Raw genomic sequence first — 16,761 nt, forward strand, 5'->3', positions numbered from 1 at the left:
AATTCAGCCTCTGTCCCCTTGTTTAGGACAGTGCTACTTCTCATTCATATTTTTTCCTCTAAGTACAAGTTTTCTGACTGGCTCTTTTTTATTTTTAAAATTAATTAATTAATTTTGAGAGAAATAGAGCATGAGCAGGGGAGGGGCAGAGAAAGAGGGAGAGAGGGAGAATCCCAAGCAGGCTCTGCACCATCAGCATGAAACTTAACACAGGGCTTGAACCCACGAACCATGAGATCATGACCTGAGCTGAAACCAAGAGTCAGATGCTTAACCAACTGAGCCACCCAGGCAACCCCTGACTGGCTGTTTTTAATATGTTCTTTTCAATGGAAATTCTGATATATGTTGACTTGCTTTATTCAACTTGTAGACCTCTAGTGACTACTGTATCCCAGGCATTGTGCTAGGAGCTCTGATAGGAAAACTCTGTAAAGACTCAGATTAGCTTGGTATATTACATGTATATTGAAAAAGTAACCCTATAAAAAGGTATATGAAAGTCAAGATTAGGTCCATAAATGGACTGCTAGCAACATTGGTAATGATTTCACAATAGTCCAGTGAATGGACTCTCCACGCAGAACAATTTGTACATATTTCATTTTGAAAAGCATATATTAAAAATCCATATACACGGATGTGGGTGTGTGAAGAGGTGGGGAAAGAGAGAGACCTCATAATAACAGTATAATAATTGCTCAAAATATTACTCCTCTTTTGGAAGTTCCTGTTACTTTGCTTTTTTTCTGATTCCAATAGAAAACAAAAGGAGAAAATAATGGGATTTTACAAACAAGCAGAAAAATACAGATACACATAGTTTACAAAGTTCTTTAGTTCATCTTGTAACAAAGTCTTCATTCTTTCTCTTAGACCAGAAGATCAATTCAGAAGTTATTAGAATGGGAAAATAACAGATTATATCACAAGGTAAGAAAGTTTAAACAAATAAGTGCCTATTTATATATTTGCATTATTAAGGTGAAAAAAATGGGATTTTTTCAGGCCACAAAAGAATGAATTAGAGAATTAATATTCAATTTTAATATATATTCTTTACAAGTTATTTTTAAATGCTATGTTATATATCTTATGCTTATACCTGGATGGTTTTCAGTGATTTATTCAAATGTTATAGGTAATATAAATTGATATAGAAATTCTTAACAAACTGTACTTTCTTAGCTTGCTTTGCACTGGAAGTTGACTAAAAGGAAATGCGAAACTAGCAATATGATGGAGTATGTAAGTATGCAGTTGTTTTTAGTTACTTTCTTTTGGATTCCATTCTAATTTTTTTTAATGTCTTTATTTATTTTTGAGAGATAGAGCATGCGCATGAGCCAGGGAGGGGCAGAATGAGAGGGAGACAGAATCCAAAGCAGGTTCCAGGCTCTGAGCTGTCAGCACAGACCTGGACTCAGGGCTCGAGCTCGTGAACCTTGAGATCATGACCTGAGCCAAACGAAGTCAGACACTTAACCAACAGAGCCACCCAGGCGCCCCTGGATTCCATTCTAAATGTTACATTTCACTATGCTTATCATTTGTCAGTTCTTCTTTCTACCTTTTTCTCCTCAGCCTGAGCTTTTGTCAGTTGAAAAATGGAGGTTTCCTTCCATCTTCTTTAGATCTGTAGGCAACATAAAATATCTTGAAACCTAGGAATTACTTAGATCTTAGAAAAATTTCAGTTTGTATGCTCCAGTGAAAACATTGCACAGCCTTAATTTTCTTTTAATATAAGTGCAGACCATCACATGATGATGGACACAGCTGCTGTTGAACAACATATTTCTAAATGTTATCTTGTCAAAACTTGCATAAAGTAGGAATTGAGTTCTGAATTCTGGATTCATGTTCCTGGCTTTTTTTCTAAGCTGACATTTAATTTTTAACAAAGAAATTATAGGTTCTATTTTTTTTAATGAAAGCTATGCAGTCTTAATCACAAAACACAAATTCACAAAAAGCCAAAGTGACAACTACAACATCATTAACACTCAAAAGATATGAAATTTATCTAAGCTTCAAGTTGCTGACATGTAGTCTGTATTTAATACATAAACGTTCCTTTTCTGTTTCATAAATAAAGATTATTACATTATCTTTCTCCACTTTGAATAGCTTAGGGAAAAAAATGTGCAAATGACTGACTACAAATCTCAAATCCACTATAGGCAAAAACCTTATATAAAATATTACAAATTTATACATTAAATTTATAAGTAAGATATTAAATATAAATTTAACATATACATTTATACAAGTTTATAAATATCTTAAGTTATTACTGTATTTTCAACCTTTAATTAAAATATTTTAATCAATCCATTTGGATATTTAATTATTTTTTATAAACAACTTATAAAAGATAGTAGGAACCAATATCAGTTGCTTTAATTGAAAATATGTACATATAATATATAGAAAAGGTATTTTTTCCAATCTATATAACAGTTTTAACCTCTTCTACTTTGTTAAAAAAAAAGAGGGTAGGAGGTGAAGAAGAACATAATAATGTAAGAGGGTTTGCATTTCTGCAGTTAAATAATTATTGTAAATTAAGTCATAGAAACTGTTAGCTACAATAAGTAGTTATGTTTGCCAGTTTAATTTAATTGCCAGTCTAATGATAACTTGTAGTAAATCCTTTTTATAACTGTTTTATATATTTAACTTACTTTATACTAGAGGACCAAAACACTGTCCTGTGAAAAATGATTATAGACTTTCTGGGTTATATATGTTATAGTAAATGCAAATTATTTTATCAATATATTCTTGTTTGTTTTTATTTTACAGGTTATACTAATAGAATTCTTACCAAAATATCCCATATTCCGACCTGACTGAGGAATTTTATTCAGTCACTTCTGTGTTACTTGTCATTTCCTACCCTTAGTGCCTTGTAGATGATTTTGGAATGAAGATGGTCTCCTTTGCTCTGTTCAACTTATTCTTTATTTCTTATTCTTATTCTTTAGAATATTCTCCTTACTCTTTTATTTATGTTGGTTTTAGAATAAAATTTGCACATCTTTTTTTGTTGTTAAATGAGGCTTGTGTTTTGCACTTTCAATTTTTAAATAAATACACAGAGACTTATATGTATATATATAGTTGCCACTAAAGATAAAAAACATCAGTGCCGGTGTTTCAAAAAAAAAATTTGTTCTGAGCATGCTGCCTTATAATTTTCATACTCACTGTTTCTTAAATATGCATCACTTTTCTAGGCTATTTAATGCTCTGTAATCCCTTACTGGACATAAGTAAATAAGCTTTTGGTAGCTTTTAGAAATGGTTTTACTCGTACTTGCTTTTAAAGGACATGCGATTAATAGCACTGGTTTTGTCCTGCACTTTGCTAAATTATCACTTATGTTAGTGGATAAAATATTTAAACTCTTAAAAGACTTGTAAATATTGTCTCTTTGCATAACAAAATGTGATATGCCATGGTTTACAGAATGTAATATTACTCTTATTGTATTGCCAACAAATCTGCATAGATTTTAATATGAATGAAGTTTGCAAGCATCCTTTTGAATGTATAGACTGTTAACATGTTTTATGGCAGAGCCATGAGTTTGTTAAAATTTCAGGTGTAGGGCAGGATTGCCCTTTCTAATGAGTGGATTAAAATTGAAGTTGTTGTCTGAGATATTCTGCATTGCACCTGAAACCAAGAACCTTACTTTTTCCATTTAATTTAATAATATCCATTTTGTCCTCCACTCCCACCCCCCAAAAAATTCATTTGATATCCAACCAACACATTTCACAGCCTCGCTGTACTTATTTCCTGTTATGTATCCTTTCCCCCTTTTGAAAATACACCCAGTTATCTTTAAGGAGTATTTCAAGATTTCAGATATCTTGGGAGGTGTCTAGATCTTCATGAAAGCCACTGCTAATCCCTTTTTGGAGTTCTGATATTCTGCTTTGAGAAAGAGGGAGAGGTAATTGAGAAGCTGTACTTAAAGAATACATAGTGGCTGATTCATAATTGATAAAATATTCTTTATATTTTTGATGATCTTTTTTAAACATTTAGGTATTATTAATGAGGAAAGACAAGTACTTATACAAAAAGTATTTTAGTTTATAAATTCACCACACATGTAGCCTTTTCACTGACATGTACATATTTCTCTTTCTCCTCCCAAGTAAGATGAGTGAGAACACCACACTTAATTTGAATTTTTAACATAATTAAAGCTTTATATTGTGTTAATTGAACTGCAAATGTATGCCTGTATATAGGCATTATTTGTAATTCCTATTGCTAAAAAGAAATTAAAAGTATCTGAGACTGAATAATATCCTATTTGTCATCTTACTAGTTTTAGTAAAACTTTTTGGACAAACGTTTATCCCAGTGAAGAGAACAGTCATTTCTTCATAAAAGGTCAAGTCTTTAAAGCCATTTTTAAAATTTATGCCTAATTTGAAATCCACGGTCCTGGACCAATAGAAGAAGAGGGGAAAAAGCGACACTGTTTGATCTATGACTGTAATTGTTTGCACACTTTTCCACCTCCCTCTGTAGAACCCCATTACCCCCATGCCACCAAGCCATCCAGAATCTTTAACTTTTAATATGTGTGCCTGTAAATATCATTTGTCTGTCTGCTGCAAAATTAAATATGTATTTTTATAGACAAGGTGGAAACCTCTAAAAATGCATACCAAATGTCTTGTTTTATAGCTAAGGTCAGGGAAAAATTGTATCTGTGGTTTATGCTCCAGCTAATATTATCAGGTTTATGCTTCAAACTGTGATTGTGTAATACCAAATTGATTTCCAGAATACAACATTCCTAATTACCAATGATAGAATAATTTTAAGTGTCAATCCTTAAAATTTTATTTTTTTCTGTATACTTAGAATCTGGCCATGTGATGGTCATAGTGACTTTTCTGCCATGTATACATCACACTTGGTTTTGCTCAAAGAACAGCATGAAGTAGTGAACTGTTTCTATGAAACAAATATTGAGACAGAAATTGAGTGCATCTGGAGGTGACAGAATATAACTTGAGTTACAGTAACATTTGTCATAAAAAATCATTTCCCAGCATTTGTAAACTTTTTTTTAATACCTCCTCTAGTTGCTTTTAAATGTATTATTTTATTGTTCATTATGCTGGTTGACTCATCTTATTTTCTTGAACTACTCAGAAAATACACAATTTTCTTTCTTCTTTCTTATATGACTGCTTTTCCAAACTATTTTCCTATGAAGCAGGCTGATTAGCAGTTGGGGATTTTGGAGTGCTTTGGTGGAGGGTGTTTTCTTTTCAATGGAATTGGCAGCAGTGAATGATGAAATGGCAAAGCACAATGTGGTCATTAATTACTCCCCCATTGACCTTTTTTTTCTTTTATCCTCAGGATAGAGCATACTTGGATATTTCTGTCAAGTTAGCAGAATATTTTTGTGAAAGCTGTTTTTAGGTTTAATAAAGTAATTGGGAATTTCTTTGTTACATGATATTCTTTTATGAAACCTGCTGTGGTAGTTTCCAGAGAAAATAACATCTAGTTGCCAAAGTATATAAATCTCGCAAAGCTTTGAAGTTGTAAGCTAAAACCATTGCTTCTTTGACTTCTGTTATGCATCTCCATCCCAATGCCCCTTTAAACAACTAAATTATGTAGAAAATGAAATTAAGCCCTAACCTTTTTCAGCTACTCTCTGTTCCCTCCTACCCACTCTATTAATTTAGGAAAGACACCATTGTAGTTGAACATTAGAAGCAGACGGAGAAGTGCCTTGTCTTTTTTGAACAAAGATAACATTTTATGTTGAAGGAACCAGAATGAATGAATTGGTAGATCATTAGATTTAAAACCATCCTTTTCAAGTATTAGAATATTTCACTAGCCTATTATATTTCTTCTATTTATTATTTAAAGCATGTTTCTTTGTTTTCCCCTAATCATATTATGTTAGTGTTAAAATATTACAGGACTATCAATCACTTACAAAACTGGTATAATTCTAATGTTAGTAAATATGTAATTCAACATGGTTCTGAAAAAACAATGGTCTTTGAAGCCCTACAAAAACCCCTTAAGTATTTAATATACATACTATTTATATTATGATCTATAAACACTAATGTCTGATCAGTTAATCTGTGTTAGCATTTAGCACTCTGCCATTTTTAATGAAATTCTTATTTTTTCATAATTTGACTGACATTACATAACATTTGTAAGGCATAGAACAAATAAGGTTTTTCCAAGTGTATGAGAGCTTTTAAAAATTATTAGCATTTTAATTTTGTTTACAAATAAACTACCACTTAAAAAAATCAAACCTCACTACTTGAACATAATACCCCAAACAATACTTCATTAGAATGAACTATGTTGACCTAGGGGGATGTAGAAATTATATACACTCATTTAACTGGAGTAGTTTCACATATGGAAATACTTTTTGCTAATTGGATTATAAGATGCCCAAATTCATCAAAGCTAAGTCCTCTTATGCCTATAAAATTCTGCTTTAAAAAAATTCACTTTGCAACAATTGTCAAATTGTTCAGGTTCCTTTAAATGATGAACTATTGGAAATTTTCCACAGAAAAGGAATATATTTTGTTAATAATACTTGTTCATGTAATATGGAGACTGAAAAAGGAGATATATATATCCTTATCTTGCCCCAAATTTCTCTTTTGTGATTCTGAGCCAGGCTTTTCATGTTGATGATGGCAACATGAGAATATATTCCATTATATGTGGACTTCATCAGATTCATACTATATGAGAAAATTATCTATTATGGGCTTTGGACAATTCACTTAAATTACATGTCAGTCTCTTTATCTATAAAGTCATGGGGTTGAACTTAGAGCTGGACAGAAAATTAGAGATGATCTAACATTCTGTGATTCTAGGAATCCTTAGGAAAATTTTATTCTACAGAATCTCAGAATGATTTTTCTCAGAACTACTACCCTTGGTGGAAATTCTCACAGTGCCTTGCACACAATAAATGTTTGATTTGCCAACTGGCTCCCAGCTCATGTGTGTTCATGTCACACAGACTCAAAGAACTGATACCTGCTAGACCTCAGCCCCTCTGTGGTGATGAAAATAAGTGTAGTTTCCCTAGGAACTGAGGACTAAGGTCTGTGAGCTTTGCATATGTGGAATCTGATTATGCATTTGGTATCCAGGCAAGAATTATAACTGTGACAATAATGGAGATATGGGAGGACCTATTTTGACAATGATGTGAAAAGTTTCATATCCTGTCCAATATTTGCTTCAGTGTCTTACCAATTTCCACATCCTCAAAAAGATTTATTGGAACAAATTGATGTTAGATGGAAAGAAAAGTAGTATGGAATTCAAACCCAAATCATTCTGGTTTAATTCTTAGCTCTGCTGCTTAATTCCTCTGTACCTCATGTCCTCATTGTGGAAGTGGGGACAATAATCTGGACCTACCTCACAGGGGAATTGAGGATTTTTTTTCATATATTAATGTGCTTTTGAAGTTGACTGAAAGATATACTGAATATCATAATTTTGTAATTTCTAAACACATTCCTTTAAATCTATGTTATGTTTTCTTTCTCAGTCAAACCCTACAGAACAAGTGTTGCAGTTAATCTATTTTATCAGTAGTAAATTTTGTTATTAATCCCCTATATGTTAACACGAGTAATTGTGTTATGTTAATTAATTCTTGACTTAGGGAGGAAAAGCAGGTGGATGTAAACCAATGGTTCCCAACTTGGGAAAGATAAAGATAGCAGTGGGGACATCCTTGAACCTTTTTTATATTTCAAAAAGTATACCAGGAATGATACATTTATCTATAATATTTCTGCTGCACAAGCCAACTAAGTCATTGAATTTCCATGCATTTTGTTTATATTTTTTCAATCCTGCCTAACATACTACTGGTTATCCCACACTAATCAGAAGTTGTGAATGACAATTGTTTTGATTAGTAAAAGAATGAAAAAGCCTATTGTTACATGCAGTTTAGTAAATAAAATACTTGAAAACATGGGGAAGGAATAATAAAAGGATCCCTATGGTAAAAATATTGGAAGCCACTTTTATAAAGGAACTAAGATTATTTGGCCCTCTCCACCAGGTTACTACCCAGTCGCTAAATAATGAAATGCTAGACTGTGTGTGTGTGTGTGTGTGTGTGTGTTGGCTAGATTGAGCTACATAATTTCAAGTTAGAATCTGCCTTCTGTTTTCTTCTGTTTCAGGATGATAACTGAGCTAATTTATTTGGATTGCAAATGTGGAAAGTGTTATAATATGTTCTAGCATTGGAGTAAATATCAACTTCTGAGTCTCAAAGTAGTTCTGTATATAAACTCAACATTATGAGTCTAGGCAATAATTTCTCAAATGTCCATTTTATTCCTGCTTATTTGTTTGCTTTTATCTTGGCTTAATTTTCTTAATTTTTCCTTTTTTCTAGTAAGCAAATAGTGTAAAATTGTTTTAATGCCTGAACTTTGAACAAATTACAGATGTTTGAAATTATATAATCTACAAGCTAGTTCACCCTCCTTGGATTAACCACATGCAAATATGAATCTCAGCTGCAAAAACAGGAAATTCTGGTAGCTGGAAGGTGAGCATTGATCCAAAACATCTATTTGAAAAGCCTAAGATTTCTTTTTGGCAGAGGATTCCTATGGAGACAGCTTTATCAGAAAAGAATACAAGTGGATATGTCCATTCAAACCAAGAACATTTGTGCATCTTGTATTGTTACATAGCCTGTGGAATGAATTTATTTTTCTTCCAAGTTTGAGAGTGACTCTCCTGAAAGAACTCAACCTATATACATACAGCTGTGCCAAAATGAAGGACACCTGCCTCTCTGAAACTTTCACTGCTGCTTCTGTTGTTCACTTGTCAGATATAAAATTTTATTATCTCAGGATGCAAAATTACAATAAAGCGCAAATCTATGTTAATGAATTGTGTGTTCTTTGGTGCATCCTTCCTTTCTTCCTACTCTTCCCTGTTTTCACCATTCTAAGGCTTCTTTTTAAAAGCCTTACTTAAGGCTTCCTTTTAAAAATTGTATTTTGGGGGCGCCTGGGTGGCGCAGTCGGTTAAGCGTCCGACTTCAGCCAGGTCACGATCTCGCGGTCCGTGAGTTCGAGCCCCGCGTCGGGCTCTGGGCTGATGGCTCAGAGCCTGGAGCCTGTTTCCGATTCTGTGTCTCCCTCTCTCTCTGCCCCTCGCCTGTTCATGCTCTGTCTCTCTCTGTCCCAAAAATAAATAAACGTTGAAAAAAAAAATTAAAAAAAAAAATTGTATTTTGCATATTGCCTCTTCCTGCATTTGCTAGTGTTATGTCTGACCCTGTAAGTACTTCATGCTATCTATTGGCTTTGGGGGCCTTTATTGTGCCCAGAGCTTGGTATTTGGCTAAGTAGGAATTCATTTCTAAACTACCTTGCATGCCTAGCTGTGAACTACAAAATTAAAAGTAAAGTGAAGTGGTATTCCACCCTTACTAAGCATAATTTTTAGTGTAAGAAATGTTGACATATGTTGGTACTTGGCAAAAATTTTGACTCCTCTTGTCATCAGATTGTTATACAAAATTTAAGTGTTAACATCTACTTGAGTTACTACTCAAGCTATCATGCAACATTAAATTTTTTTTAAACTATCCCAAACTTTTGCAAATTCAGCAAAGCAGCAAAATGTAACATAACAAGAAAAACTTAATGTTTCGCATCATCTTTGATAATTATACTGAATATTTTTTAAAAGACTTTAAATTTTAAAACGTTAAAGTAGAGATGACACACTTAAACCTACAGGGAAGTTTCATGTTTTGTTTTAAAGTTCTTTTTTGGGGGGGGCGCCTGGGTGGCTCAGGTTGGAGCCCCACATTGGGCTTTATGCTGGCAACGTGGAACTTGCTTGGGATTCTGTCTCTGCTCTTCCCCTGCTCACTCGCTCGCTCTCTCTCTAAATAAATATACTTAGAATTCTTTTTTCAAACTTTATGAATGGAGCAAAAATCTATACTTCTTATTGATAACTTCTTGGGTGTGGTGTAGGATGCACTCTATGGGAAATACTTTCACATTACATTTTCTATTGTTGAAGGCAGAAGCCACACATGTCATTAAATAATATTTAACATGTGGGATATTTACCTACCTAAATGTAGGAAATTCTCTGGGGGATACTAGAATTCTCCAGTTGTAATTACCATAAATCGGAGTTGTGATCCCTTTTCTGTCATCTGAGTGACCTCTAGCAGAAATCAGGACACTCAGTGAGTTTGATTTTATCCATCATCCCCAAGGTTGGTTGTTAGATCAAGGTTGCAAACTAAAATGTAGTCAGTCCTCTGACAGATATGTTTTTTTGACTTGCAGAATTTTTTCACACATTTTGAATTAGTTGCCAGCACTTAAAATTAAGAGACTTCACATAGAAATCCAGATTTCTGACTTCTTTTGAGAAATTTCACATGTGAACAATTAGCACTGAGTAGCAGCAACCTGCCCTTTTTGGAAGGAGTATTTACTTTTTGTTTTACCATGGTCATTACTGTTTTCTCTTGTCTCCCTGAAACTCAGGTTGTGTTCTTATGGTATAGTTAAAAAGAAAGCAAAATATTCCATGTCTCTTTCAAAATTGAGGAAAAAATACTGACCATGATAGCTACATATATTCTTTCTAAAAATTGGTAGGGAGGGGATTGAGAGTAGGGTTATATTTTTGTTTTGTGTTTTTTTGGTGGAGGGGAGCTGTTTTCTTACAAATGACTGGCTGATTTCATGATTCCTGAGCTAGACAATCTCTAAAGCCTCATTTAATTCTGACATTGTAAGTTTCCATGAGATGATTTTATAACAATGATGTATTTCAAATTATTATGCCTTTGAAGATCAGTATATGATAAATGGATAGTGGTTATAAATCTAGTCAGGCTTCCAAATGGAATAGGGGCATCAAAGACCCCTTAGTGAAACACAGCCACAAGCAGGGAGGACACACACATTATTTTATTTTATTTTTTTGAATAAGATTTTTTAATATAATTGTCAGATTGGTTTCCATACAACACCCAGTACTCATCCCAACAAGTACCCTCAACACACATTATTTAAGAACTAATTTTTGCTCAAAAGCTTTTCAATGAAGGTCTGGTCAAGCACCCAAAGCAGTGCCTACCTTATTTCCCAAAGGTGATACTGCCCAAGGTGACACTACCATGATAAAACCTCTAGGTAGGAATCCATAAAACCTATCCTATGTTTTGTTATTTAGATAGGACTACTGATTGTTTCTCTTTTTTATGCTATGTTGAACCAAGATGATATTAATCTAAAAGAAAATTTAGACTTATTTCAAAATTAGGCTATTGTTTTTTCCCTTCTGTAAAAGAATACTCAAAAAATAGATTAATATTATTTCACTCCTATGTGGAATCTAAAAAAAAATTGAATAAACAAAAAGAATCAGAACTATAAATACAGAGAACAAACTGATGGTTACCAGAGGGAAGGGGTTTAGGGAATTGAGAAAAATGGGTGAAGGGGAATGTGAGATATAGGCTTCCAGTAATGGAATGAACAAGTCACTAGAATAAAAGGCACAACATAGGGAAGATAGTCAATATTGTAATAGTGTTGTATGATGACAGATGGTAGGTACACTTATGCTAAGCACAGTATAACATATAAAAACGTTGAATCGGTATGTTGTACACTTGAAACTAATGTAACATTTTGTGCTAACTATACTAAAATAAAACATTTTAGAAAAATAGGTTAGAGACTCAATATGTTTAGATTCTGCAACCAAAACTAACTCAGGTTTTGCTTTAATGGGGCCTGTATTATGGTCTGAAGGATGAAAAATATGGCCATTAAGATATTTTTTCTTTATTATAAAAATATTGTCTTCCACTAGAAAGTAAAAGAAGCATGAAGAAGAAAATAAAAGTTTCCCATAACCCCATCATCCACAACTTTTTTAACATGTTTTAAATATTACTACATAACATTTTTATGTGTATGTGTAGTGGATTTTAAAAAGAAAAATTTTAATTACATTGTATGCCATGTGCTACTTTTACAGTTTCATATTTTCCCATATCAATACATAATCTTTGAAACTAAATTATGTTTATATAAAAGTACGATGGTTGCATATGCCATAACGTCCCATTGTTTGTATTTAGTTTGTTTTCAGTGTTTTGCTATTATAAATAATGACTTCATGAGCATTTTTATACATAAATCTTCACTTGAATCTGGTAATTTCCTTCAGAAAGATTCCTATAAATTATTAGGTGAAGGCATATGAAGTCTTTATAGCTCTTGATGTATATTGCAAAATTGCTTTAAGAGAGGCATGGGAGATGTGACACCCATAAACAGTATTTCTGTCTTCCTCTGAGTAGATGGGGAAAATTAAGAGCAAGAATTAATATAGACACAATACTTAGAGGTGCTAATTGAGTTGCAGTACTGTGAAAATTGGAAGGATCAAACTGGCATCCCCAGCAGCTAAGAGTAGAACAGAGGGTCCTTGCTCTTCCACTTAAGGGCGTGTGGGACAGCATCCTCAGCCCTGCAGATCTGTCCCTACAAGTCAGTGCTAAAGGCCTGATCCCTTGAAAACCCCTGGCTCTCATATTCTATGATTTATAGAGCTCTGATAGCTCAGTAAAAAAACACCAGCAAATATGATTTGTGGCTGTCTGTAATTATACACCCATCTTCCTATATTTCAGCAATCAGATATACTACTTCCCTTGATGGCTTTTTAAATTTGACTTTATGAAAGAGACCCTTCCTCACATTTGCCATATTCTGTGTCCCTACATGGTTATTTTTCACTCTCCTAAAATGGCTGCCTCTTACCTGATTTACCAATTCTGTAAAGGCAGTCATGATTCAGGGAAAGAAGCACTGGATTTATATTACATTTATTGTAAACCTGGCTTTATACTTTCCTGCCTTCTATTTTCCCATAGACAATCTTGAGAAAGTAGCTTAACTCTTTTAGCCTTTGTTTCTTTGGTAAAACAAATAATTATACCTAACAGAATTGTTACGATTAAGTAAGGTAATGTGAAAGGGCTGGGAAGCTATCAAATCACAGTATTTTTGTTTCTAGGGAAGAATAATTTCATAATCTATGCCTTCTGGGAGGGAAATAAATTAATCAGATTCTTTCACCAGGATTGTCTACTACTGCTTACGTTAAAAATATTGATCATTCAAAACTCTGCCAAGTTAAAAGTAGTGGGCCCTTTCTCAGTTCTTTTTACTTAGGGTCACGCCTCAAGTTCTTTTGGCAATCTTTGTACAGCCATTATGTGTGTGGCCCCTGCCGCCTCTCATTTCTCTTATCTGAGAAAACATTCTGGAATACAGTTGACCCTTGAACAACACAGGGGTTAGGGGCACCAATCCCCCATGCAGTCAAAAATCCATGTATAAATTTGACTCCCTAAAAGCTTTACTAGTAGCCTACTTTTGACTGAAAGCCCTACTGATAGCATAAATAGTTATTACACTTATTTTGTAGGTTACATGTATTATATTCCATATTCTTACAATAAGGTAAACTAGAGATGTTATTAAAATCATAAGGAAAATACATTTATAGTACTGTACTTAAAAAAAATCTATGTAGGGACACCTGGGTGGCTCAGTCGGTTAAGCGTCCGACTTTGGCTCAGGTCATGATTTCGCAGTCCATGAGTTCGAGCCCCGTGTCGGGTTCTGTGCTGACAGCTCAGAGCCTGGAGCCTGTTTCAGATTCTGTGTCTCCCTCTTTCTCTCTCCTCCCCTGTTCATGCTCTGTCTCTCCTCAAAAATAAATGTTAAAAAATATTTAAAAATCTATGTATAAATAGACCCATGCAGTTCAAACCCATGTTGTTCAAGGGTCAACTGTACTTAGAGTTTGATAAGGGGTTTCACAGATGAAAAGTAGGCAACAATGCAGATATTCAGACTGGCATAGATGATCAGAATGAAAGGTAGAGGAAGATCAAAGGAGACCTCCAAATGCTTTCAAGAGAGAAATCTCCCATGATTAGTGATTTTTCAATGAGCTCAGATAAGATATACATAAAGGGGCCAAAGAGCAAGCATGATGAATTACAAAGAAGTACTTGATACTTTTGGATGTTGAAGAAAAATTCTGGGACCCTTTTTCTTCCAGCTGATTATTTGAGGTGACTAGAGAAAGGGAAAATTCAAATAAACAAACTTTTCAACTGGATGCTCTTAACATCCATATTGAAGGGAAACACATCTGCCCTCTGAGCCCTGTGTTCCATGATATCTCTAATGTCAGTCTTCTACTCTATAAGAGCTTAATGAGTAATCAATTATAGCATTGTGTTATACAATCCTTAATTTTATTTGTCTTTATGTTTGGCTTTTATCTCTATCTCAGCCTTGGCTTTTATTCATCTCTGTCTCAAACTTTTGTTTGCTCAAAGTGATGGAAGCAGTCAACAAATAAATCTGTGCTTGAAAATGACAATGGGAACTCTACTGGCCACCCCACTGAGTTCATCTGAGTCATGTTAGTGTTGGCTTGGCCTCTAGGCATATTTCAGGCACCAAGTCAGAGTTAAGTCTCAGTTGGGAAGAATGAGTACCTGGTTAAAAGATACCAGAATGCCATACCATAAGATTAAGAAAAATGGTTTGATCACTCAGAACAGGACTATACTGGCTCCAGAAGTTGAACGAAGAGAGAAATGGGGTCAAGACCTACCATAAAGAACAGAGCAATGGGAGGGATGTGTGCTGTTGGATCCAAATAAGTCAGTGACACTGTCATCCAAAGACTATGTTCCACTTTCTCCTCAGATCAATAATAATCAGCTGACAGAGACAATTTCTGCTTATATTATCAAGATGTTTAAAAGAAAAGATAGGTAATGGGACATGGCTTGTAAAGAGGTTTTGAGATGTTCTCTCTTGGAAAAAATGATTTATAACTTGTGAAAATGAATAGTTCCTCAAGACATGTGAGCAACTAAGTCTATAACACACTCACAGTCTACTTTAAAATTTCTGTTTTCTAGGTATGCAGTGGGTCTTTTCCACTTTCTAGTCTGTTGAGCCACAACAGAATGGAAAGCAAAACTAAAGACAAAGATTAAAAGAGACCATGGACCAATGAGTAGAAAAAGAAAGATTAGGTGGCCTTTGGAGACTGCTGTGAGGCCTCACACCTGAGGTAGAGGAAAAGCGATTTTGTGGAAAGAGCACTGAACTTGGAATCAGATTATTTGGATTCAAATGCTGGCTCTCCTTTTTTCTAGCTTTGAGATCACTTAAAGTCTTTGGTATACTTATGAAATGGGGAGAATATAACACCCCTTGCCTCATAGGGCTATTGTGAGGATCAAAAGAGATCATGGATGTGGAAGAGGTTTCTAAACTGCAAGTGAAGGAGAGAATTGCTGTTGTCCAGGACATCTCCACACATACTGGCTACCAGAGCACAGATGAAAAAGAAAGGAACTCCCCCTTAGGGGAGATGTGGCCAGTGAACTCCTACAGCTGTCAGCTGTATTCCCTTGAGATAGTCAAAGTTTGTATGAAAACTTAGTGGCATATAGTACTAAAGATTACTAATTAATCTTTCTATTTGCTTTTCTCTTCAAACATAGACTCTTAAAGATGCTTTGCTTCCTTTTTATCTTTTCAACTGACTTCCAACACACTAACATAATGGTTTTAAGCAGATCATGCACTATTTTCTCCAAGTTCAGGTTAACATTACCTTAGTACTTTTTATACTAGTTTTGAGAATGTAGCACAAATACTCTTGTTCAGGCCTCCCCATAATCAGTAGCACATATTTGTGAGACTACTGGCTAGGGTTGAGGAGGTAATCTGTGACAATAGAACAAGGGGATCTAAATTTATTGGCTTAGCCTCAAGAGCATGATGTTTTCGACTCAGATTTGCATTTAAATTTTAAGCTTCCAGGAAACACAGAATGATAAAGTGTTAGATGTGGAAAAAGATCTCTGAGGGGATCTACTCCAATAAAAATGAGAAATCAAAGTTTTAAATTGGGGAAAGAGAATTGTTTTTAGTGACAGTGCTGTAACTGAAGCTAAGGTGGCCTGATTCCCTTTGCAGTATTATTTATTCTGTTTTCTTTGGATTCTCTTTACATTGCTAACAACAGGAGCACTTGCTTTCTCTCCTCCCATCTCTAGATAAATGATCTCTGAATCAGGCAAATGCATGATGCAAGCAGCATGATGCAAACTTCAATAATTTAGAGATATCAGACGGATGTCAAGGATTGGGCCTAAAAATTTGACTTTTCACTGGCTTTTTTCTTAAACTATTCGTTACATTTTCATGCAAAGCTATGACTACAATATTTTATTTATATCTTTTCCTATATTTTATGGTCTTTATCATGCTTGATGGTGGTAAAATATCATTCCAGTTGATATCAGAGCTTACTTGAGTTCAATTGCTTCATATGAAAATTAAGGTGGGGTGACAAAGAAATGTCATTTGAATAAAATGACCTCAAATATTCTAGTTTTAGCATTCTACGATTATGAAATTTAAACATTTCCCCACTGGGGACTTTTGAACAATTCCTCAATTTTCCACTAATAGAAATATCAATGGTATTACACAAATTTCTTTTAACTTATTCTTAAGTATTTCCTAGGATATATCTCGGAAGTGGAATTGCTAGTTTAAAGGGCAGGC

The 16,761-nt window shown here is 34.2% G+C and overlaps 1 protein-coding gene across 1 annotated transcript in view; it reads left to right on the forward strand.

Moving 5' to 3' along the window:
• CHIC1 (cysteine rich hydrophobic domain 1) overlaps positions 1-8,986 on the forward strand; it is an 81,432-nt gene extending 72,446 nt beyond the window's left edge. The window contains exons 4-6 of the mRNA XM_043569873.1: positions 877-933; positions 1,189-1,248; positions 2,809-8,986. Coding sequence (XP_043425808.1) covers positions 877-933; positions 1,189-1,248; positions 2,809-2,859 — 168 coding nt within the window. The 3' untranslated portion in view covers positions 2,860-8,986. The remainder of the gene's footprint in view (positions 1-876; positions 934-1,188; positions 1,249-2,808) is intronic.
• Positions 8,987-16,761: the final 7,775 nt, after the last annotated feature.

This window comes from Prionailurus bengalensis, chromosome X (genome assembly GCF_016509475.1).
Source record: "Prionailurus bengalensis isolate Pbe53 chromosome X, Fcat_Pben_1.1_paternal_pri, whole genome shotgun sequence".
Classification (NCBI taxonomy): domain Eukaryota; kingdom Metazoa; phylum Chordata; class Mammalia; order Carnivora; family Felidae; genus Prionailurus; species Prionailurus bengalensis.